The following is a 26,435-nucleotide window of genomic DNA, read 5'->3' as shown; positions in this document are numbered from 1 at the left end:
TAAACCCTTTTGAGCCTTATAATAAGCCATTTTCTTTCATAAAACCCTTTACCCTTTACCCAACTCCAGACAAAGAGTATAACCAAAATCTTTATCAGCCATACCCATATGTTTCTGAGAATACAAAAGGGCACAAAGAGGAAGAAATAGCACAAAAGGAAGATTACAAAGAAATACCAGAGAGATACAATGAAGACCATCATTCTGTTCTAAATGAAAGAAGCTAGTGGAAAACAAACATATCCAGTACTAATCAAGGATGTACCACTGAGCTAAAAAAAAAGAAAAAAAGAAGAAGAAGAAGTTGAACAGAATGGATGGAAAAGCTAAGACAAAGGAAGAATTTTCTCTGTAATATAGAATTTGAAGAAATTTTCCAAAGAAAGAAGCAAAACCCTTAGTGTTTTAGAAACAACCTTTGAATCCTTTTTACCTTTCCTTCATAAACCAATACCCAAGCCAAGTTACAACCCATAACTTATCACTACAGTATGGTATGGAGTCTAGAATAGGTGAGAGGATGCTAAAGTGAAGGACCCGACACTTCATATGTGATTGACATTCTTTCCATGAGACTACTTTCATTTAGAAGTCTGTTTTTCAAGGTAGTATGTGGGATGTTCGTATTCATTATTCTTTTCCCCACATACATGAGGTAAAATAGTAGACCATCTTCTGAGAGATTCTTTTCTAAGAGTATGACCAGTGAGGATTGAAAGTCGAGATTATCTGTCTAAAGGTAAATTAGGGATTCTGTTTCTTGGATAAGAGAGTATAGGAGATTGACTAAGTACACACATAAGCCTTGATTAAGAATTTTGTCAATTTTTACTATCTCCCATCATAATCTATGAGTCTTTGCAGCAATGTAGTTAGCAATGGAGGAGACCGTCTGTTAGAGTAAACACTAAGTAGGGAAGGAATTTCTCTCTCTGAAAAATACTATCATTCTTGAACATGCTATTGATTGATTTGTGGGTATATCACCTGAAAGCCCTCACAAGACTATAACTCGTCCTTTTTAGGGAACTTAAAGGTTTAAAGCCTTGTTGCATAGTGAGTTAGGATTTTATTTTTTGTTATTAGGATGTGATTATGATCACTTATCTATATATTTTTTTATCTTATTTGCTAAGAGACTAGCGAAAGGCTAGTTGGGAGTTGTGATAAGTGCTCAAAAAGTGCAATTTAACCCTCAATTATGCCTCTTGTTTAGCCATCTTAGTGAACTAATAGTGTTTGTAAATTATGTTTTATGATTCTATAGGTGAAAAAGAGAGTTTTGTGGAATATTAGAGAAAAAGGGATAAAACGGAGCAATTCGGAGCATTAAAGATCACATGGAAAGCCCATGGAGAATCATGGAGAAAGCCAAGGAATTGAAGCTATTAAAGATGCGACTTGGACCTATTTTAAAGCCTATTTGGAAGACCAAAGCCAAAGGATTCATTGCTTGGACCAAAGCCCGCAAAAGAGGATAGAAGGATGGAGCAAAAGAGGAAAAATAGAGTCTCGCGTCTGAGACGCGACTATCGTGCATCCAGACGCGACTCTCGCATCTGAGACGCATGGATCGTGCGTCCAGATGCATGAAACAACATTGTAGCCAATTCCTTCTCAGTTTTGGAGACGAAGTTGGACTTTGAAAGAAGTTAATTTTTATTAGGAAACAAATGGTGGTTTGGAATGCTTCTAAAACTCATTGTAACCCTTACAAATAGAAGACCTAAGTGCCTCATGTAATTGGCCAATTCACTTATACTCTTGTCTCCAGAACTTGAGGCAGAAAGAGATTAATAATAAAAGATTCGGTTTTAACTAGCCGAGTCTTAATAAGTTAGTCTTTCTAGTCTTATGTTCTTCGACTCTTCTTCTTCTCGTTCTTCGTGTTCTTTCTTCTTTATGGAAGACTAATCTTCTCCTTCAAGGGAGAAGATGAAGTTGGTGCTTAGGGTTTGTTGATTCTTTTGGTTCATGGTATTCTCCAATCAGGTTAGTTCTTTATGTTTTTAGTTATTAGTTCCATTGCCCAGACCAGATGATGGAAGTATAGATTAAGGTTTTTATTTATTACAATCGAATATCATGCTAGTTTAGGGTTTTATTTATTGCAATTGAATATAATGCTAGAATAGGATTTTATTTATTGTAATTGAATATTATACTATTATTCTCTACTTTTCTTCTAGTTGTGTAGTGTTTTAGAGTAAGAAAAGTATTTCTTGTGTTTGCCTTAGATGGTGATTCATTGAATAGCTGCCCAAGCTCACATAAAAGGAAAGAAGATACTAGTAACATGAACATAGGAACAACCTTAAGTAGAGTTAATTGTTAACGATATTTTTTCCAAGAGGGTATCAGCACTCGCTCGATTGCCTAATTGTAGTCTACTTGTGAGAACAACCATGAAGCAAAAAGTCATTAAATCAAAAGTATTGGTGGATTATAATCTCTTGAATTCCCTCTCTTATAAATTCTCAATAGTTTAGTTAGTTTAGTTTAGTTTAGCATTAAAATCTAAAATCTATAATAATAGTTTTTAATCCCTCAAACCCCCTTTCCAGTCCTGTCCTTCATATAAACATACACTTAAAAGTGGAACGATACCTTACTCATCTTTTACTCATTGAGGGATAATTAGGTATTGATACGCTTCTATTTGTTCAACGACCATCATCTATCTACATCATCTATATCTCATCTACAAGCACAAAAAGAACACGTGTCATTGAGCACCATTCACCCACCTCATATCATCCTGTCACTCATTCACCTTCCATCAATGTTCCCCACCCTCCACCTTTTCAAAGGAACCTTGAGTTTGCACTTGATCCTCTTGTTTCTCTTGTGCTTCATGTATTTCTAAACTTTCCTAGTAAGAAAATACTACCTAAAGAGCCACCTGATACTTTCAATTTCAGTTGCGTGATTATACCAACCAACGCCACCACTGAGTTTTGTGATAAACCAACATTCTCCTTTCTTCCATTTCTTACTTCTAAAACTTATTCATATCCACCATATCTTCCACTACCATCCCTTTTTTCAAGATCATTCACTTGGCTACCCTTTCGTCAGAGAAAATAGAAGAAAGTGTATGCTAGGTTAGGTTCTAGATCCATCAGTATTAACTCTCATTCTACTACGCCACGTCATAGGACATCTTAGTGCTTGATTATGTTTGGTGGTGTCGTTCGTGTTAATTATTTATAGATAGACCCGCAACTCTTTAGATTGTTAATATATAGAAAACTGCATGTTAATACATATTTTAGTCTAGTAAGTCTCGGGAATCTGACTTTAAAAGACCCACATTTTTAAAACAAATTTTCTAAACCATGTTTTCAAAACTTTGTTTGGGGGTGGGGTGTTTGGTCTTTCCATTCTTGATCACTCAACTTCCTATTCTTATCCCTTCCTCGTCTCGTGGCTAGTTTTATTTTATTATGGTTGTGTTAAGATTGTTTTCCCTATTTTTAATAGATTTTGATTCCGAATTGTTTAGTTAAGTAGTTAATATTGAAATTTGTATTTGTTATTTTAAATTTGAAGTTGTTTTAAATTCTGGCATATGCTATGTTTTGTATCGTGAATCCCACCCTTCCAACTTGTTTGGGGGTGGACTTATTTATTTTAGCAATGCCTTTAATCATATCCACGTGTATTTTGTCGAACTATTATTGCCTGCTTAATAATGATCGATTTATGTGAGTATGTTGCTAAATTGGTGTAACTAGAATTAGCTAGTGTTGTTTGGTGCAACCTTAAGGAGTCATAATTAGATGATTGCTATTTTAATTTCAGCCAAAAAGCTATTTGTTTGGTTTTGGAGTATGCATCTGGTCTGTTTCTATTTTAGATTTAGAAATTTTCTTTTTCCATCTTGTTGCCTTAACTATTTGGGCAACTTGTGGAACTTAGAAAATAGTCCTCTATAAATACAGGGTTCACTCTTAACTTAACATCACACCTCTCACTTTTCCTTTCACTTTCACTTCATAGCACTTCTCATACACGGAGCGCGCATGCCCTTTATTGTGCCTATACTCAGAGCGCGCACGCCCCCAAAACACAGGAATTCTTGCCAAGCCAGAGTGCGCCCGTGCCTTCACCTTATCACAACACAAGTTTTTTTCTTGGATTCTTCCACAGTCACTTCCAGGAGTTCCGTGGTGAGTTTGTTTGATATGAAGTCTCCTAAAATCATACCGGAGCAATCCTTTGACGAATTGCTCGATAGTAACACATATGGATACTAGTTCCGCGATAGGATTGTGCAGTCAGGATGGCAGAATTTACTAGTAAGTACCAATAATTTTATTCTCCTACACTTACTGCTTATTTCTATGACCATTGTAAGTTCTTTTATCGACCGGATGGAGAACAAGTGTTCTCCGTCACCATTGATGATATAACAATGGATTTCAGCAAGTTTTTGGTAGCCTTTGCTGTTGGGATGCATATGCCAATCCCCCGAAACTCATAGGGTTATATGTCTGATAATATATACCTATATAACTATGAGTATTTCCAAGAGACTTATGGGGCGGGGATTTTTCGTGTAGAGGACCAAGGGAATCTTAATATTGCCCTTGGTAGCTTGTCCCATAATGTCGGAACTATTATGTTCTTTTTCATGCTGAATATCTTAGGGGAATGGTGATTTTCTTCTACGAATAACGCCACTGGTGACGTTTTCCTTGCTTTAGCTGAGGGACGTCTACTATATGACATTCCCCAGACCTTAGTGTCCAGTTTAGCACGAGCCCAAAGTATGAAGCATAAGTACCTTCTTATGCCTGTCTTGGTTTGCCCCATCATCGTATGTTTCTTTCCTGATTTCACATTTCGTTATATGGATTGGGTTGGGATTGACATTGTAAGACCCACCAATTGCATTATATGCTCATTCCGTGCAATGACTTGGCCGAGGTGGAGGCTACAACCTAACTGGGTTGCCCCTTACACCTCATTAGACCGAGTAATGCTTAACAGATTAGCACGAGTGGATGATACATGGCGTACGGCCTGGCAAATTGTCATGGCATGGCAGAATGCAAAGGAGCCTAAATTCTTTATAGAAGAGGAGGACAACGTTTAAATGCTAGATATGAGGTAAGTTTTATTTTTTGTTCGTGTCTGCTTATGTCCCAAGTAATTTAATTTTTGTTATCCCCATAATGGGTGGAACTCATATAGAGTTGCATCTATTTTTATTTATCTATATTAGTATGTTCTAAAATTGTTTTGCAGGTGTTCTTAACTTTTCACGCGTTTCCATGGTATTTCTTGCCCTTATTTCTATACTTTGGGGACAAAGCATGTTCTTGTTTGGGAGTGGCATAGAAACACACGTAATTTAAGGCACCTATTAGGATATATATATATATGTTTAATATGCACTTGTTTTCTAGTAAAAAATTCAAAAAAATAAAAAAATATAAATAAAAAGTTTATGCTATACACTTAGGAATATTGGTATTGTTTCTTTCTCCATGATGATATTAATCTAGAAGTTTAACGTTAGCTCTTATATTAGAATAGTTTTTAGAAATTTAGGTTAATATGTAGGTAATAATCATTGCATCTTTTCATAAATATATTGCATGAGTATCTATGTTTGTATTGGCAGTAACTTTTTGAAATCTAGGTTAGAGTACTTATTCTATAAATCTTGTGAGAATATAGCCTAAAACCTTATATGAGTGAAATATTTGAGAAATGACACAAGGGAGAAGTAAATTCCGAATAGAGAAATCACACTTCCACTTGCTTGATCATTATACCATATCCTAAGCGAGAATTTAGGCTCTTTTTGGATCGATATAGCCAGAAATTCAAACCTTATGAAATTATTTTCTGCTAGTCGCCCCTCTGAACCTTTCTTTAGCCTTTCATAAACCGCAAATCCTTTACCTTTTTACAAAACAAAATAAAAATAAAAATCAGCCTACCAATTTTCGAATGAGTCTGAGAATAGAGATGAAATGAAGAATAGAAAAGAGAAAGACCTGTGAAACCAAGAATTTGTTAGTTACTTCAAATAAGAAAAGAAAGTTTCCATCCAAATAAAAGAAAAAAAAAAGTAATTAAACAAAATAAAAAGTTAAGACTCCAAAAACATAATCAAAGGAGTCAAAAGCCAAAAGAAAAAGAAAAAAATGGCTAAGGATGGAAACAAAGTGTATAAACAAAGTAAGAACAAGGTTTTCTCTAGTTACATAATATAAAGACTCTATTATCTCAGACTTGTTCATTTTGAATATTCATTTCCTTCCTTCTTAAACCATCTCCTAATCTCCACAACACCTAATAAAGACATTTAGCTAAATTAGGAATAGGTTAGTGTGATAGCAAGTGGCAGATGTGTTTAATCGACTTTGATTTCCTTGTGTGTCATTGAGATTGTAAGATAAAGTGTGCCCACTGTGCACTGGAGTGAGCGAAACTTAAGTGGAAAAATCAGAGTATTTTTGTCTTGACATATATGTGAGGACCTACTTAAGGACGTTATTCCAAAGTTTCAGAAACGGACCTGTTCTTACATTTCATAGCATAGTTCATTATATATATGTTTATCCGTAGATGATTGATTATTATGCACGTATTAGCTTAGATTTCGAATTGATTATTCTGTATTCATTGCTAGTGAGATGTATAGATATTTGAGAATATTTAAAGAAACAATAATTTTTATTTCTTGGTCGTTGTATTATAGATGAAGTTTGTGAGTACCTTCTCTGGAAAACTCTTACGAGGCTATAACTCGTCCACTAGGGAATTCTTAGTGGTTTAAAGCCTTATTGTATATGGTCAATGTAATCGCACTCAGCGAAACGAGATTAGTTAGAACTCCATTTTTGGTCACTTATATTAATTTCTCATATTTGCTTGAGGACAAACAAAATGCTGTTTGGGGGTGGTTTGATAAGAGCCCAAAACTGTAGTTTTAACCCTTTAATAATATTACATTTAGACCAATTATGTGTATAATAAATAAGAGTTAGTACTGTTTACGTGCTTGTGTATTTCAGGTATTGGAGACCAATATGTGAAGAAATATATCACTTTTTCGAGATAAAGGAGCAAAGGTTGGTTGCTAAGAAATTCTATGAGTAAAGGCCAAGATTCAAGGAGAAAAAGCCTTTAAAAAGCCCAGTCGAAGCTAAAAAGTCAAAGCCAACGTGGGTAAAAATAAAGTATAAAAATCAACAGAACTTCCGCAGGCCGTATCTTTGGACTCAGACCTCAGAATTGGGCCTATTTTATGTCAAAACGACTGGCTCAAAAAGAGCTTTCTAATGGTATAAGCCAATCAGAGGAACAGAAGTGGACGAAATGAGTGTTGCAGTAATTTCCCGCAGAGAATCCCTTTTTGGACATATGTAATTAGGTTTTAGGTTTGTTTTCATGGCCCAAAACATAACTCCAAAGCCCATACACAAAATTGTAGACCTAGCCCTCTCTTATATAAAGAGGACTAAGGCCAAACTCTTACTCTAACCTAGAATACTTAGTTATTAATTCATATACTTAGATTTAGACTTAGTTTTAGTTTTTTTAATACTTTAGACCTAGGTTTTAATTCATATAACTCTTTCATTAGTTTTAAGTTAGTTGATTATTTAATATTTAGTCTTTAATATAGTTTCAATTCTTAAACTCTCTTCCATTAGATTAATAAAATCCAAGTTATTGTTCTTCATTATGTCTTCTTCTTATTTCTATATTAATGATAGTCTGATGACTTCTAGCTAAACCCCAATTAGAGGGGTTTGATGAAGCTTTAATGAAGACTTGACGTGTTAGTTAGAATTATTGCATTTAAGAGTTTCACTCTAGTAGGTTAGTTGATTCGCCATGAGAATGGGTTGAACTTCCTCACATGCTAATTATTAGTTGGTAGAGATTACCATGAATAATTAGGGATCAATTACTTAATCTTTATTGGCTAGGATTGTAATAATCTACACTAGTATATTAGGAATTTATCTAAGTGGAATCAAATCCCCCTAATCTCTTCTCCATATTCACATCTTAGTATTTAATTGTCATAGTATAAGTTAAAACATCTTAATTAGTTCAATCACCATATTAGTATAATTATAATCCATTACTCTCATTGATTTTGTTAGAATAGATTAAACTAGTGAAACTTACGTCTAAATAAACTAAGAGTGGAATGAATTCTCTACTCCACACATTGCATGATAAACGAGAGTAGATAACTCTGATATAAAGTAGTAAATAGCTTTAGTTTTACTTATTCATAGTATAACTAGTTAATGGTAGGTAAAGCCACTGTTTTACATTTTATCAGTATTCCATTGAAAATTTGGGTGTTGACTCCATGGTGTATTAAAAGCACAAACTTCTTATGGTTAAAGTGATGTTATATTGTTGAGCAAGGGACAGTGGGTAGATACGTGATTTAGATCTAGACAGAAAGTGCAGGGTGCTATATCGATGTTCATGACTGGTTGGGGAGCATGGTCTTTTTGTTTGGTTGTAAGGGCATCTATCTTTCTTGTGAGGGTTTCGATTAATGTTTTCATCTCTGGATCGGATTTTACCTCAAAGATACCATTGGCTTTAGAAGTATTGGATTGAGACGTTCTGGAATTAGTTGTGTCACCCTAATGAATACTCTTTTCTGCTTGGTCTTCAAGAAAGGTTAGAGCTTCTGTAGCACCTTTGTCTAAAAAGTTTCCATTACTCATGATATCCAGTGTGACTTTGTGTTCTTGGAGAAAACTTTTAAAAAAACATTGGACAAGAGTGGTTTTTTCTAGTTTATGGTGAGGACATGAATGGAGTAGGTCAAATAATCTATCCCATGCTTCAAAGATTGTCTCACTCAAACTCTATCTGAAGAACTGTATCTTCCTTATAATCTCCTTTGTTTTCTTCGGTGAAAAGTACTTCTTTATAAAGGAGAACACTACCTTTTTCCATGCATCGAAAGAATCGGGTTGGCTTCTGCAATAGAAGCCATGTGTGGCTCTTGCCAGCTAGAGTGAAGGGAAACATTCTCAGTTTAACATGAACATCAGAAACGCCTGGTGATTGAATGTACTGCATACCTCGTGTATCCGGCGTATGTGTTCGTATGGTAACTCGTGTTTGAGACCGTGAAAGACGGGTAAGAGATTATTGAACACGTTCGGTGGGATACGAAAATAGCTATTGAGCTGTGTGAGTCGTATACAAGATGGAGGTCCATCTTGTAATGGTGTGTGTAAACTAGAGAGAGGCTCTTTAGCTTGTACTACTTCATTCGCCATCCTAGTAGTTGGGGGATGAAAAATAGGAGTATGTCGAGATCAACGTGCTCTTCTACGTGGGTAAGTTTTAAACGCACCAAGCTTTGTATAGCCTGAGCATAGTCTCATGCATGATTGCGAGACTATTTAGAATCTACTTATATGCTCACACAAATGTATTAGATGCTCAAACAGCGAAATTTGTTTGTAGCTTTGAAGTTTTTGAAAAGTTTGCATGCAATGTTTGTAGATTAGATACTATGCCCTGTTTGAATTTAACAGTGGGCGAGAAACTGGGTTTTGGGAACGACACGCGTCAAGGGAGAAGATTGCTACTTCATCAGATGGTGTGCCACCAAGAATCTCACCCACGATATTTCTGAGGGACGGGAGTGAGGAAGCTGGTTGGTCCACTGGAATCTGGTAGTTTACTACTTTCTTTGTTCGTGCTAGATGTTTGTCCTGATTGACGTGACTAGATTGTCTCTGTTTGATTGATTTTATCTTTTTAATTTGGTTTATGTAACAAACATTTTACGCAACGTCCATTTTAAAGTGGGGCTTAATTCCACTTGTTGTTCTTTTAGGGCTCAGGTTTAGCCTTAACGTTAATTTAAAGACAAGACTGAACAAAAATCACATAATCATCCAAGCATGTTTAGTAACACACAAATATCCTCTTACACTTTGTACTGAGGAGGTTTAGAAATTACCGCCCAAGGTGTGCGTACACGACCCTTGGGGCGAAGGCGACGTGGTGGGGTTGACGAAGTCTTTGGTGTCTTGCGTGTCAACCCACCATTCGAGCTTTTCCTTATAGTTTCAAGTTTAATCTAACTAAGACCCACAAGTCAGGTCGAAATGTGGCAAAGCCAATAAGATACAATTGGTTGTCTTTGAGGGCCTAAAACAAATTTGCATTCGTGGACTTAAAACTATGAAAGCGGTAAACACAAAAATTTAACTACGTTTAGCTAATTAACTATTCACTAATGATTAATTAAACAAAATACGTAAAAGCTTGGAAAGTGTTCGTCAAAGATTGGAACTTCAACCCCCAAGTTGGGTTGAGATGTGCGAGCATGATGTTGCACTCTTCTCCTCGCACATCCAACCGGTCCAAGTTGGTTAAATTCCCAACTCTTGGTTAAAGTTAAACCAAAAGACTAAACATCCAAAACTTAAACTATTTTGTATTTATCCTAATTATTTTTTTTGTTTTTTGACTTAACTATATGATACTATCTTAATCTAATCATGCATAAACAACTATTAATAGAAAATAAAACCTAAACATGTTACTAAACTAATTTTAATGTTTAACTTTGTTGATGGGTTACTAATTCATTTTAATTAATAAACATTTTTAATTTATTAAATTGTCTTTTCTAATTGAATTTTTGGTTTTGAAAACTCAAAACTTTGCAAATCTATCTACTTTTTATCTACTAACAATTGAATTAAAAAACTAGGGGGTATTACAGTAAACTTACACACGAAGATTCCGCGCCAACGGAATCTTCGTCTGAGAAAATCAAGGCGCGACACGGGTGAATGAAGCGCGGATGCGTGTCATACACGGGTGCGGTTGAATGACTTGCGAGCGCTTGTTTGACATTTGCGGATGCGTATTGCGCACGGGCGTGATCAGTCCCCAAATGTACATTTTATTACCTTTACAATACTTCAATTATACCCTTCTTATGCTTAATGAACAGACAACTTATAGCTTTTGCTACCGTTTGCAAGATACAGGTCATTTAGTATGTATATTCCTAATACGTGCATTTTAGCGCAAAAAGGATGGCTATTTATGCTGCTTGGGAAGATTTCAGCTTAAGAGCAAAAGTGCCAGAATGTCAAAGTCAACTGTCAAGGTCAACTCTCAAAGACTCAAGGACTCAAAGCTGAAAGCTATGGACTCAGGGACCTAAAGCCAAAATCAAGACTTCAATTGTATGGGCTTAGGTCAAAAGCTCACTAAACTAAAAAGGTTGTTTCTACAAGGAAGGGTAAAGATGTAATTGGTGTCCTATATAAACCAAAGTTGTAGAGAAAGAATATTACCCTAGAGCTAATCTTTGGTCATTAGGAGTAGATAAAATGTTTTAATTTAATAGTATAATTTGTTATTTCCTTGTTTTCCATTTTTATGTTCTTCAAGCTTTAGTGTAAACCAAGTTCTTAATTCTTTCAATACAAGTTTTCAATACAAGTTTTCATTACTTATCTCTCATTTGATTCAATCCCACAAACACAAGTCATACTCATTTGACAAGTTCAAATGAGTATAACTTTTTGAGCAAGATAATCATCCAATCCATTTCCATATATGTTTCTCTATTAAATCCATAAGTGTTTAAGATTCCAAACTATTCTATATAAGAACTAGCGTTTCCACCATTAAACTTAGGAACAAAAGAGTAAAAGAGACTAGAAAATAGTAGAGAGAGTTTTTTCCATCCATCAAACCATTCCTCCCACCAAAAGGATTTAAGATGAACAACACCCTCAACACCACTAATTTTATTCAAACAAATGGCATCGCCGTCATGGATTCAAATGGGAAGAGGAAGATGGAGAAAAACAACACTAATTGAACCCTTCTTTCAATCTTAATTTCATTTTTTTTTTTAGTTTTTTTTCTTGATTTATTACTAATGTTTCATTTTTGTATGTTTCAAGCACACTTTTGCGCAAACGGAGCCTGAGAATAGCATGAGACGAATCATTGGAACTTGCTATCGAAAAACGAGTGCAAATGGAGAAAAAGAACCCGCACCGCACCTATCACACGCGCGCCCGCGTACGACATGCACCCGTGAACCGTTCACCCGCGTTGCATTTGACACGCGACCGCGCCTCATTCACCCATGATGCGCCTGGATTTTCTCAGACGAAGATTTCGGGTACTCAGAATCTTCGTGTGTAAGTCTACTTTAATTCCCCATAGTCTTTTTAATTTAACTATTAGTAGTAAAAAGTAGATAGATTTGCAAAGTTTTGAGTTTTCAAAACCAAAAATTCAATTAAAAAAGCAAATTTAAATTTTCAAAATATTTATTAATTAAAATGAATTAGTAATCCATCAGCAATGTTAAATATTAAAATTAGTTTAGTAGCATGTTTATATTTTAATTTTTATTAATTGTTGTTTATGCATGATTAGATTAAGATAATATCATATAGTTAAGTCAAAATACAAAAAAATTAATTAGGGTAAATACAAAATAGTTTAAGTTTTGGAAGTTTAGTTTTTTGGTTTAAGTTTACTTACCAAGAGTTGGGGATTCAACCAACCTGGACCGGTTGGATGTGCGAGGCGAATAGTGTAACATCACGCTTGCACATCACAACCCAACTTGGGGATTGAAGTTCCAATCTTTGACGAACACTTTCCAAACTTTTACGTATTTTGTTTAATTAATTATTAGTTAATAGTTAATTAGGTAAACGTAGTTAAATTTTTGTGTTTACCGCTTTCATAATTTTAAGCCCACAAAGGCAAATTTGTTTTAGGCCCACGAAGGCAACCAATTGTAACTTATTGGCTTTGCCAACATTTCTACCTGACTTGTGGGTCGTAGTTAGATAAAACTTGTAACCGTAAGAAAAAGCTCGAATGGTGGGTTGACACGCAAGATACCAAACACTACGTCAACGCCACCACGTCGCCTTCACCCCAAGGGTCGTGTACCACCTTGGGCTGTAATTTCTAAACCTCCTCACTACATAGTGTAAGAGGATACTTGTGTGTTACTAAGCATGCTTGGATGATTGTGTAATTTATATTTCAGTGTCGTCCTTACATTAACGCTAAGGCTAAACCTGAGCCCTAAAAGAACAAAAAGTGGGATTAAGCCCCACTTTAGAACGGATGTTGCATGAAATGTTTGTTACATAGACCAAATTAAAAAGATAAAATCAATCAAGCAGAGCCAATATAGTCACGTCAATCAGGACAAACATCTAGCACGAACAAAGAGAGTAGTAAACTACCAGATTCCAGTGGACCAACCACCTTCCTCACTCCCCTCCCTAAAAAATAACGTGAGTGAGATTCTTGGTGGCAGACCATCTGGTGAAGTAGCGATCTTCTCCCTTGACACGTGTAGTTCCCAAAACCCAGTTTCGTGCCTACTGTTAAATTCAAACAGGGCATAATATCTAATCTCCAGACATTGCATGCAAACTTTTCAAAAACTTCAAAGCTACAAACGAATTTTGTTGTTTGAGCATCCAATACATTTGTCTGCGCATATAAGTAGATTCTAAATAGTCTCACAATCGTGCATGAGACTACACTCAAGCTATACAAAGCTTAGTGCGTTTAAAACTTACCCACGTAGGAGATCACGTCGATCTCGACATACTCCTATTTCTCATCCCCCAACTACTAAGATGGCGGATGAAGTAGTTCAAGCTATAGAGCCTCTCTCTAGTTTCTACACACCGTTACAAGATGGACCTCCATCTTGTATACGACTCACACAACTCAATAGCGATTTCTGCATCGCAGCAAACGTGTTCAATCTCATACCCATCTTTCACAGTCTCGAACACGAGTTACCATATGAACACCTACACCATATACACGAGGTATGTAGTACACTCAATCATCCAGGCATTTCTGATGTTCAGGTTAAACTGAGAGTGTTTCCCTTCATTCTAGCTAGCAAGAGCCACGCATGGCTTCTATCGCAGAACCCGATTCAATTCTTTTGATACATGGGTAAAGGTAGTGTTCTCCTTCATGAAGAAGTACTTTCCACAAATGAAAATAGAGGAGATAGTAAGCAAGATATAGTTCTTCAGACAGAGTCTGAGTGAGACATTCTCCAAAGCATGGGATAGATTCTCTTAGCTGCTCCATTCATGTCTTCACCATAAACTAGAAAAATCCACTCTTGTCCAATGTTTTTTCAAAGGTCTTCTCCAAGAACACAAAGTCACACTGGATATCATGAGTAATGGAAACTTTTTAGATAAAGGTGTTACAGAAGCTCTAACCTTTCTAGAAGACCAAGTAGAAAAGAGTACTCATTGGGGCGACACAAATAATTCCAGAACATCCTAGCCCAGTACTTCTAAAGCATATGGTATATTTGATGTAAAATCCGATCCAGAGATGGAAACACTAATTGAAACCCTCACAAGAAATATAGATGCCCTTGCAAAACCAAACAAAAAGACCATACTCCCTAACCAGTCATGAACATCGATATAGCACCATGCACTGGATAAACATATGATTTTATCTTCTTGCACAAACCCTCTATCTTGTTAGAGATATCTTTTAAGAAAAACAAGAACCAAAAAAATAAAAAACAAAAAAAAACTTCGACGAGGAGTCGACTTATAGAATTAAACAAATGGTGCACTTCTTGCTTCTTCCTATTCTTTTTAAGCCTTCCTAGCATCCTTTTATCAGCAGGTGGCAAGCAAATAGAACAAGTGCTCTTTTGCCATTGCATTTCACTAGTCAAAGGTTGCATATAGTGTTTGTATGCCTTGATATAATACTCCACTCTGTACCAATGAGCCATATAATCTTTTGGATTTAACTTCATGTAATATATGGCTGAAATGACATGTTGACAGGGAATGCCATTTAACCCCCACATCCTACAAGTATAAGTTCTAACTTCCATATCAACACATTGTGATTGGGAATAGCTTTGAGGTTTTTTAATCTCAAAAGTTGTGGCCCCACTGTAAATGGTTACCCAATTCCTGACATCATCTTTATTCTTTTCCAGTTTTGTCTTAGGCCTTAGACACAAAATATCATGCCATTTGTTGTATATAATTCTATTTTTATGCATCATTTTCATACATTGCAATCTTATATCCTCTAGCATTGCAATTATAGTCTTCCCTCCTCTCGCTTTTCTGATTACACCATTATATGTCTCACACATGTTATTCTCAACTGCATCACAACATGGCATAAAAGAAAAGAAAGCTCTAGACCACCATCTTGGATCTTGCTACTCAGTCAAATATTTTTTTGCTTTATTAGACAGTTTTGCTATCTCTTCCATGGTAAGATCAAACTCCTCGGGAATGCTTGCCTTGTCAGCTTGCCAAAACAAACTCTTGTAAATTGCACCTTGTAATTGGAAACATTTAAAATTTAAAATTCTTGTAATTTAAAATTGCATATTAAAATAGCAATTGTAAAAACAAAAACACATTTATCTACGTGTCTCTTCCTCAGGTTTGCATAGATATGCCTTACACAACATCTATGGTCAGCAAATGGTAACATCTCATTAATTACTTGCAACAAACCTTTTTGTTGGTCAGTGATTAGAGTCAAATCAACACCATGGGCAATTCCAAGGTTATCAATCAACAAATCAAGAAACCATCTCTAACTGGTTGCATTCTCAGCTTCAACAATAGCCCAAGGAATGGGAAACATTTGATCATTGTCATTCCTCCCAACTGCAGTAAGAAGTTGCCCTTTGCAGTACCCCGACCATTTAAAAAACAGCCATCTAGACCTATGACAGGTCTGCAACCTTCCACCCAACCCTTCTTACATGTATCAAAACAAATGTACATTCTCTTAAAAATAGGTTGAGCTAATCTTACAACTTCATCTACATCTATTCTCACTATACTCCCTGGATTCTTCTTTAATATTCAAAACCATAGTTCCTAATTTTGGAATATATCTCAACCAAATTCTTTTCAATGTCTCCCATACCCTTTCTCTTCGTCTTGAAGTATATTATTTCTAATACATTAAACTTATAAGTTTGCAACACTTCAAACTTTAAATCACTTAACTTCCAGCCTGGATTACTAATGATTCTATCATGATAAGCTTTAGCCAACCACTGAGAGTTAGCAAGCCTACTTTCAAGTTCCTTGGACATTTATGCACATTAACAAGTGTCTTGATTTGGAAACTTTCTTCATTCTGCATAGGACTAGCCCACAATCTCCAAAGACATTCACCATCTTTTGGGTAGCATCTTGTTTGCATCATACTTGCTTTGTTGATATACCACTTAACTGGGCACCCACTAGCAACAACATAATCTTTCAAAGCACCTTTCAGTTCATTTTTATGACCAAACCTCATCCTAACTTCACACTGAACCTTAATTATCTCAGTCTTGGTATTAAATATTGGGAACTTGTTCCTATTTCTAGCTACCAACCTAGGCCTGATCTTATCCTCTTCACTACTAACCTAAAGACTATCATGATCATCACTACTAGCATAATCGGTTTCATTTCCATCCACCATTGGTGTTAATCCCTCAATACTTAGACCACCTCCAACTGGTGCAAATATTTCCTCAATACTTGGACCACCTCCATCAGTTGGAACATCCTCAACATTCACATTGCCATCCAAATTGTCATTGACATCCTCAATAATGTACTTTTGACTTATTCTTCTTCGTCATACTAACCAATTGTTGTGTTCTTACTTTAAGCAATTCTTCATCCACATCATTTAAATAATCTAAACTAGTAGCATCAGACTGATAAGATTCATCCTCCATTTCTACTACAGTCTCAGATTCATCACTACTCAATTCCTCTTCTATAATAGGGCATTGGGACACAGTTTCATTGTATTCAATATACACCTTAGCTACACCTTTTCTCCTAGCATACTTAACCATCTCAATTGTCTCTTTGTCACTAAGGACTTGGTGGATATTATTCTGCAAAACTCTACCTTGAGGTCCCAATACATGTTAGATAAATTATGTATATTCAAATCATCCTTCACTATCCCTAAAAGTTCAAAATAAGAAATCCTATCAAAGTCCAGCTCTGTGACATACTCTAAACATCTGTAATTTAGCATTGGTGAGGTTTTAAATCTCCCGGAATGGTGGAATTCTATCATCATACTCTCATGATTAGTTTCCACTGAAAACGAAATAAACATGATTTCAAATAAAATAAAGAACAAACATTATTATATCAGACCTATACAAATAAAGAACCACCAATAATATTATATCATTATAGGCCATATTCTATATAATATTCTAAACAAATATCGAAATGAAACAATATTCTATTAAACCCCTATAACAGGATCCAACAATAATAATATTCTATACAAACCCTAACTTGAAATCTTAACCGAGCCCATATAAAATTGACAGGGAACAAATATTGAGATGAAACACAAAGAAAAGTAATAATAATATAACTTACTTGTTTAGATAGTTAAACTAGGTTTTCTTTCAACAAGAATTTCCTCAAGAATACCTGAATTTCTTCATACGAGGGTTTGTGAAATTAAGGATTTTGGAGGGAGATCAACATCAGGGACTTTGAGAAAGCAAAGTTCTTGAAGACTCACGTGAGATCGCACGTGAGTGTACCGTTAGTTTTCTCACACGTGAGTGAGAGCGTGCGACCTATATTTCGCGTTTAGCATTTTAAATAGAGACTCATGTGCTTCGTGCATGCGCTACTTACGTGGAGACTGACTTGCCATGTGTACACATTCTGTTTGCCAAATCATCAAATACGTGTACATATTTAACAATATACATATACGGTACCCTATTTTGCAAAAATAATAATACAGTACCCATAATGTAAAATCCACTGTCAATAACTTTTTCTTATAACTTCCTTTACAAACTGACCAAAAGTAGTGATTTCATCTATATCTGCTTCACCTCCAAGCAATGTATTGTGTAAGTCACCTCCAGCCATCTCAAATTTTCACCAATGTTCGTTTCGCTGTGGCTGTAAACTTGATTTTGTGTTTATGGGCTTTTATGGACGAGAATCTCGTGGATTGGCTTGGCACATACTTCTCGTGGGCTGCTTGTTCTATGCCTCTATTCCTCTGGTGAGTGGTGAGTGGTGAGTGGTGAGTGGTGATTGTTAGTTGTATTGGATGTCTGTCTCTCTCAAATTTTTACATTTTCCAACACTTGTCTTATATATTTAGTATTGTCTAGTTGCCTTCTAATGACGAAGTCGCCTCATTAGGAAAAGGAGCAGGTGAGAAAATTTATAACCTTTTAAATTGAGGGAAGATTAGTAGGCAATGTTATCGTGGTTGTTGTTGTTGTATTATTATTAGACCAGATACTGCTCACCCCAGTTGCAGCAACGATTAGGAAAAATATGATGGTAATTCAACAGTGGTAGATAAAGAACTTATTGTTTATAGTGGATTGTACTTATCGAAAGATTGAGATCTATGAACGTTCAAATTCACGAAAAACTATGCATGGATCCCATAAGCTATGCAAAATGCTAAATGGATGTTAAAGTAGCCATCTCCTCACGCCCGAACCATTTCCCTACTACCAGGCCATCAGTGTACTAAACATAATAAATATGAGTGGGCCTGGCCCATTATTACTTGAGAGAATTTATGTGGACCTGGCCCAATGATTATATATCATATCATTGCTGTAACTAGTCCAAATTGTTGGATGTGGGATTATAACGCTCCCAAATAAACTGAAACCGAAGGATCTTGCCCAGGATTTTACTTTTTCATAACCAACACGGGACGTACTGAGCTAGCTTCTAATTCTGAGACACAGAGACAGATATGTCTCCTAAACTGTATCAACTCTTTTAAATTAATAAAGAGAGTGCTACTATGTTGGATTATAGTTGTTCTGTTACCTAATTAAAATTTGTATATAAATAGTGAGTGCATTAATGTGGTAGTCTGGTGAACTATTTTTGCACGACACGCGTTATGCAGCCATGGGAATGGAAAGTTCTTCTGTTTATGAATGCCTTGATAGACAAAATATTTATTTCAAATCTATGCTTCAGTATACTCTTCAACTTTTAAATCCAACCACATTATTTTTAGAGTCCCTATACTAAAAATCGATCTGTTTGCATTATGGTGCATTTTCTATCTCCACCGTTGGATTGCATAGTGATATGGACCAACACATTGTTTAAGATTGCCCAGACGTGTCACGCCCGGACTGCTTTTCGTCACTTAACATTTTTTGTCCAAAAAAAAAAAAAAAACAACAAACAAACAAAAGCTAGAGAAAAAGAAAAATAACTAAGAAACTATGAAGAACAGTAAAAACAATGAAGGTCAGAAGAACTAGGATGGCAGACGATGACTTGTTCATGCCACATTTGAAAATACCATTGAAGAGAAATTCAAAACTATCACACCTTAGCTCATGGGAACCAACCTTGTATTAATTGGCATATACGGTCCTCATTAGTATATTTATTTTGGTTGGACTTAATAATAACTCAATATAGAGAACTGAAATATCCAATAACTACAAGCCCTCAAACCTCAAAATATGTAAATCATCCAAACCCAGCTGTATTTTGAAAATCTAGTCCACTCCCACCATTCTGCAACAACTGTTTCAAAGTAGAAGATGGGTCTTCCACTTCCCCCGTGATCCATCCAAGAAAGGACTGTTCTTGAATCGAAGAAGCACCTGATTCAAACAACACTCTCCCAATCTTCCATACCTCCTCCATTAACAACTTGTAAAGCTCTTGCAATGGGTTGAAGCTCTGAACTCATTCCAATAGCTGATTTTTCCTCTTCAAGTTGTTGTTGTTGTTGGGTTTGAGACCATTGCCATTTCTTCTAAACAGAAGCCACACCTACGGAACACTCACTTCCAACAAAAGAAGATGATGTTGGAGATACGTTCATTGTTCAATCGTCTTCCTCGCACGACCTTTAGTTTTCTTTTTAGTTTCTCAGTTATTTTGCTTTTCTTTTGCTTTTGCTTTTTTGCTTTTGTTTTTTTTTTTCTTATTTGGAAAAGTAAATGTTAAATGACAAAGCAATCTAGTTTGACGTGTTTTGGCTCACTTATCGCTATGCAATCCAACGGTTGAGATATAAAAGGCACTATAATGCAAACAGATCGATATTTTAGTGTCGGGACTCAACTTTTATTTTTAACCTTTTTAGCTTTTTAACTGTAGGTGTATTAAAAACCAGTTGGGATGCAATATTGCAATGAGACAACAAATTAAGGTAAACTAATTGATATCCTTGTGATTTATGTGTGCATACTGTCAGGGCAAAAGATTAACCCGACACTCTCGATGTAGTGGTGCTTCCGAAAGTTCGAAAGAGATAGGAATTAGGTTTTTTTTTTTTGGAAGAGAGACTACGCGCACCAACGTTCTGGTTGGCTATATACCCAGTGAGGAATCCGGGATCAAGCCTCTTAAAACGTAGTTCTGGAGGTTGCAGAAGCCTCCGTATATATAGCAATCTCCTGCCTTGGCGGCCAAGAAAGTGATTCTCATAGATTGCCTTCCTTGATGAATCCTAGTATGATCCTACTTCTCCAATAAGATCATTCTCCAAGATTCCATTCTATCATTGTGCAAGATCTTATCAGATTGCACTAGGGTTTCTTGCTTCCATGGATCGAATTACTGGATCCGAGTGATCAGGACGGATTGGGTCCATAAACTTGGCCAGTCCGGATGGGCTCTGGACCTATTGTAAACTTTGACGGATTAGAGAGCTGGATGATCCACCACGTTTTTAACAGCTACCAGGCTAGTTCGCTGTTGGACCCACACCTGGTCCATAGTCCGAATACACTCTAGACCGGAAATATGATGTAAGGTACACATATTACCCCCTCTTCAACAGAGGAGCAAACGAAGAGGAAAGTAGTATGTTGAAGAATTAAAGTATCATCAATATCAATATCAATATATATATATATATATATATATATATATATATATATATATATATATATATATATATATATGTTGAAGAATTAAAGTATGAAAACGTGAAAAAGGGATTTAAGTGAAAAAGTTGTACAATGAGGGACTAAGTTAAAAATTGAGAGAAGTTGGTATAAATGAATGAATAATGTGAACAAAAGAGGACTAAAGTCAAAAGTTGGGAAAAGTAAAAAGGGTTGGTGGGTTGGTGAAAAGTGTTTAATAATTGGATGGGGATGAGTTAAAAAGAAGGAGATAACAAATGGGTCGGTGTTAGAGAAAGAAAGAGACAAGAAGACAAAGAAGAAGAAGAGGACAAGTGAAGAACTAAGCATCCCATGTAAGTGTGCTTCCCTTGTTCACTTAATTCTTTGTGTATTTGTCACTATATTTTAACTAGGTAAAGCATTCCACTTCACCGGCTGTGTTTGATTACCCTATTTGCCATGGCAAATCGTGTCGAATGCAAAAAATCATCAATTTGCCGCTGTTTGATAGGAATTTAACCCGGTGGCAAATATTTAGAAAATTTGCCACACTCTTGGATTTGCCACAATTTTCGTGACAAAATTTACATTGGGGGGAGCTAAGCAAATTTTGTCACGCCAAAATAACACATGAATTTGCCACAAAACAAAAAGATTTGCCACAACAAAAAAAGAAAAAAAACCCGATAACATCTCTCCAACCCACCTTCGTCTCTCATTCAAAAAAACCCAAAGAGCTGCGATTTTCTGAGGAAGAGGAAATAACTTCATCTCCTCAACAGGTTCGTTTCTCTCTTCTTCTCTATTTCATCTCTCCTTCTATTTGTCTCTATTAGGTTTAGGGTTAGGTGTCAAAACAAATTGTAACTTTTTTTTTTTATGTTTTTTATCAAATTCCATTTATTCACAACTCAAATAAAGGTTCGACATCGACCCATTCTAGATTTCATATTTATAAGGTTAACGTTTATTAAATTGTTGAAATTCGGGTTTAACATGTGTTATGGAATTTTTAATTGGGTCATCTTAAGCAACAATATTTTGCATACTTTCTTTAAGAATCATTTCTTGGATTATTCAGTAGTCAATAACTAGTAAGGATTATTGTTCATGATTGGTATTGATAGTTGAGGTTTTATATTAGATGCACTTGGTTGAATTGACCACCTTAACTGATGAGTTCATTTGATGCTAACCCAGGTCTTGTGTATTTAATTTCTCTTTGCTTACAATGGTTTAGTTGATTCTAAAAAAATATGCAATCCTCCCACATTATAGACCTTGCTCAATGTATGCTGCAATTTGTAACTTGTAACCTTTTTGATAATTAATTAATGTACAAAGTCAATTATTGAATGCCCAAATAATGTTTTCTGCCTTTTTGTTCAATTTAATAAGTAATTGGATCATTCATCAGGTTTGGATCCATTGTAGTTGCATTTGGTATAAAGTTATTTTTTTGTCGCTTGTGTTAGTAATCTAGTTGACATGCTTTTGATTGGGTTATGAATTTGGTTTCTTTACTAGTAAATTAAATTGTAATCATTCTTTGCTCATTCCATGTTTTTGCTTTGTCTTATTTCGTTTCATGCATAATTATCCATTTAATTAGGTAGAATGCTGACTGACGAAGAGCGTAAATTAGCTACAGTTACCATGATGCTAACAATCATGCAGGCTATGATGTGGTACCAATGGTATAGGATAATTAAGTGAAGGGTTATAGTTCCTAGGGCCTTCATTAGAAATTGGGATGCTCAGAGAAGCATTGTTTTCACGCGAATGTTCAGGTGTAGTGACTGTATATGCTACGAACAGTTGAGAATGAGGATATTTACATTTGAACGTCTATGGACTCGATTGTAGGGTTGTGGGTTAGTTGATAGTCAGTCCGTTAGGTTTGAAGAACAAGTAGCCATTTTCGTACACACAGTTGGGCACGATTTAAGGAATCAGACTTTTGAGGTTCAGTTTTTTAGATCAACAGAAACAATTAATACGGTACTTCCACAGAGTCTTAAATGCACTGCTTAGGCTACATAGAGACGAAGTACGACCTGCCACCATGGAAAACTCTCCAGTCGACTGTGGTGGAACACCTAAACCTTGGCACCATTTTTTCCAGGTTTGTTAGCTATATATCTAATGTACATACTGTTAATTAGTAATTCTTTTACTGATGATGCTATATTAATTAGGATGATGTGGGTGCAATTGATGGCACCCACTTTGAAGCTTACGTACCACCTCAAGATCAAGTTAGGTATCATAATCAAAAGGGCCAGGTTACTCAGAATGTCTTAGTGGAATGTACATTTGGTATGAGATTCACCTACGTACTTACTGGTTGGAAGGGTTCCGCCCATGATGGTCGTTTGCTGAGATGTGTAGTGAATCGGCTAGGGCACAAACTAACTGTACCACATAGTACGTATCCTTAAAACATTTCAAATCCTAACTATTTTGGAGTATTATTAAAATTCAGCAGTCATTCTAATTAATTTTTTCACATAGGTAAGTATTATCTCGCTGATGCTGGGTTCCCACTAGTTCCACACTTCCTTACACCATATCATGCTGTAAGATATCATCTTAGTGAGCAACAACGTAACTTTAGTTACAACGGTGCCCGAAATGCAAAAGAAATATATAACTTCCGTCATTCATCTTTGTAGAATGTTGTTGAAAGGACAATTGGTGTGTTGAAGAAAAGATTTATGTATCTTAGGCACGCTCCACACCATGACGTTGAGACACAAACAAAGATAATTTGTGCATGTTGTGGGTTGCATAACTTTTTGCTCGATAATAATGATGATATATGGGAAGAAGAAAGAGCGACTATTGAAGAGGAAAGAAATGGAGAAGTAGGTGAAGGTGTGGGGATAACCATGACTCCGAGTGATGGTTGAACAGCGTGGAGAGATGGGTTGATGGTGGACATGTGGGAGCGTTGAGATGAACGAAATGGAGAAGAATGACTAGTGTGTTGTTGGCAATAGTGGTTTAACTTTATGTTTTTTGTTGTCGTTGTTTTGGCAATGTTGAATGATACGTTTTGCCTCTGGGATACTTGTATTATTCTGGCTTATGACTTTTGTTATTCTATATGACAATATGGTTTCTTATAGCCTTCCTTATATTAGTAACTCTTTGTTTAGATTTGTTTATGAATATCTAAACCTTGTTTTGGTTTCAAGTCCTACCACTACGAAGTTCACTGTCACATTTTGGTTTCGTGTCGATATAGAACACTGATTATTATATTATTCTCTTTTGGTTTATTATATTCAGAATAATGTCACATAACAATGCTAGAAGCCAAGCACCACGTCCTCCACCCCTGCCTCCGCCAATTCCAGAAGTTGTTCAGGGGAAGTGTCAAATACGTTGGAACGATGGAATGGACAAGGTCCTTGTCGGAACTTTGTTTGACATCATTACTATTCTAGGGAAGGGTTCTCAGAATTCTAACGTTTCTAAGAAAGAAACTCTAGTTCAAGTTGCAAGTGTGGTAACCAATTCTTGTTCTCAAAAAGTGGAATGGAATAATGTGCGCTCCAGGCTAAGGTCATTAAGGGGTGCCTACACAGTTGATGTAGGGTTGCTAGCCCAGAGTGGCTTCTCCTTTAACCATCAAACTAAGTACATTCAGACTGATGCCGATGTATGGGAGAGGTATATTCAGGTAAATGATCTTGATTTAGCCATTTTATATATATTTCACTTTAATATATTTAATATATTTGTCATTGAAGGGAAGCTAGCTTCCTAGAGGACTTACAGTGAGTCACATTATCATTGTAGGCTCACCCAGCTACAGCAAGTTATAAAACTAAGTGGCTTCAATACTATGAGATGCTTGACTTCATATATGAAAATGATTCTGCAAATGGAAGTGGAAGCTTTAATGCGCATGATCCTGATGCTATACCCATATTAGATGGTACGTTAAGCGAAATGTTTTTTATTTATGGTTTTTTTTATGCGATAAGATACTACTAAGCTCATAACTATGTGTGTGTTTAATTTAATAGATGAAACTAATGATAATGACCCTATTAATGTAAATGAATATGTTGACAATACCGGAGATGCTACCCAAGGCTCAGGGTTGAATGTGGAAGAAGAATCACCGTGTCAAAATTTGAATGGGCAAAAGAAAAAAAACCTCGCATAGATGTGAACGACGAGAAGATAGCTAAGACATTCGAACATCTTGCAGAAGCTGCTAAGGCAATGGCGGACAATTTAAAGCGACCTCCTAGCATGATGCAAAAAGTTCATGATGCCTTGAAAGGTCTCGAGTTGTCTAAAGAAAATTTTAAGCTTGGAATGGCCTTCCTTGGAAATAGCCCAAACATGGGTGAAATCTTTTTGAGTTTTGATGATGAAGATCTTAGGAAGGAGTGGCTTTTGGACAACCTTCCAGTGGCTTAAGGCACTTCTTTTGGATTTTTGCTATTATAGTACATGTAATGCACTTGTCTGGTTTAAGGCAGTTCTTTTGGATTTTTGCTACTATGGCTAATCAGGTATTCAAGCTTATCAGTCCATTTTAGTGTGTTACTTTGCCAATTTTTTTTTTTTTTTTTTTTTTTTTTTTTTTTTTTTTTCTTTTTTATTTATATTCTTAAAGGTTGTGTGAGGGGACTACAAAATATTATCACTGATTACCTTCCTTACGGCATATTTGTATATTTCATTTTCAACAGAAAACTACGCTTCCCGCAAAACAGATGAAGGAGCAGCAATGATAGGACTAGCGGATTGGAGAAGTTTCTCAAACTCAGGAAAGGGGCTGCCTGTTGCCCGTTGAATGCTCTCAGAAGTGGTTTAAGGCATTTCTTTTGAATTTTTTTGTAAAGCACCAGTTCTTGTACTTACAGTTGATTTATAATAGTCTGACATTGATAGGGTTATATACTAAAAGCATTACCTTTGTATTAACTCTAATTCTTTATATTTTGAATGAGAATCATATGGGCAAATGTTATGCATATTATATATGTTATTAGTTATATGCATGTGTATAATACTTTATGTTGTAGATGATATGGTGTGTGGAAGACACACAGAAGATCATATCATCAGTACCTTATAAAGTATAAGTAATCGTTCACAACTTAGATGGATTTGGACAAACCATTGGTACGGTTGTAGTATAATCTTGTATTAATCTATCTTGACTATAGGATTACACTAGTACACTTTGTGTGTATTGAACATGACCAAGTGAGGTTGTTTCTCTTTATACTGACTATATAAGAGCACAAACGCCTCTGTTATTATGGATGCTTGTCATCTTAATCCGGATATAATAACGGGCACTTATGTGCATTGTACATTGCTTTAAATCATCAATGAGTGAGATTCATTTGTGAATCAACAAACTCGATGGATTGGGTAATGTCATTGTATGTAAGGTGTGATGTTGATTATAGAAGGAATCTGTGTCCCGCAAGAAGTCAGGCTG

General features: G+C 35.8%; 1 protein-coding gene across 1 annotated transcript; it reads left to right on the top strand.

The window, feature by feature from the left end:
• Positions 1–21,612: 21,612 nt before the first annotated feature.
• On the top strand, positions 21,613–25,725 carry LOC147510370 (uncharacterized protein At2g29880-like). Its single transcript, XM_086599306.1, has 5 exons — positions 21,613–21,741; positions 24,278–24,647; positions 24,767–24,905; positions 25,185–25,424; positions 25,697–25,725. The coding sequence occupies exons 2-4, from the start codon at positions 24,363–24,365 to the stop codon at positions 25,397–25,399; spliced, it is 639 nt and encodes a 212-aa protein (XP_086455432.1). The 5' UTR covers positions 21,613–21,741; positions 24,278–24,362; the 3' UTR covers positions 25,400–25,424; positions 25,697–25,725.
• Positions 25,726–26,435: the final 710 nt, after the last annotated feature.

Source organism: Coptis chinensis, chromosome 3 (genome assembly GCF_015680905.1).
Source record: "Coptis chinensis isolate HL-2020 chromosome 3, ASM1568090v1, whole genome shotgun sequence".
Taxonomy (NCBI): domain Eukaryota; kingdom Viridiplantae; phylum Streptophyta; class Magnoliopsida; order Ranunculales; family Ranunculaceae; genus Coptis; species Coptis chinensis.
Note: the sequence above shows the minus strand (reverse complement) of the source record. Positions and strands in the feature narration are given on the sequence as shown.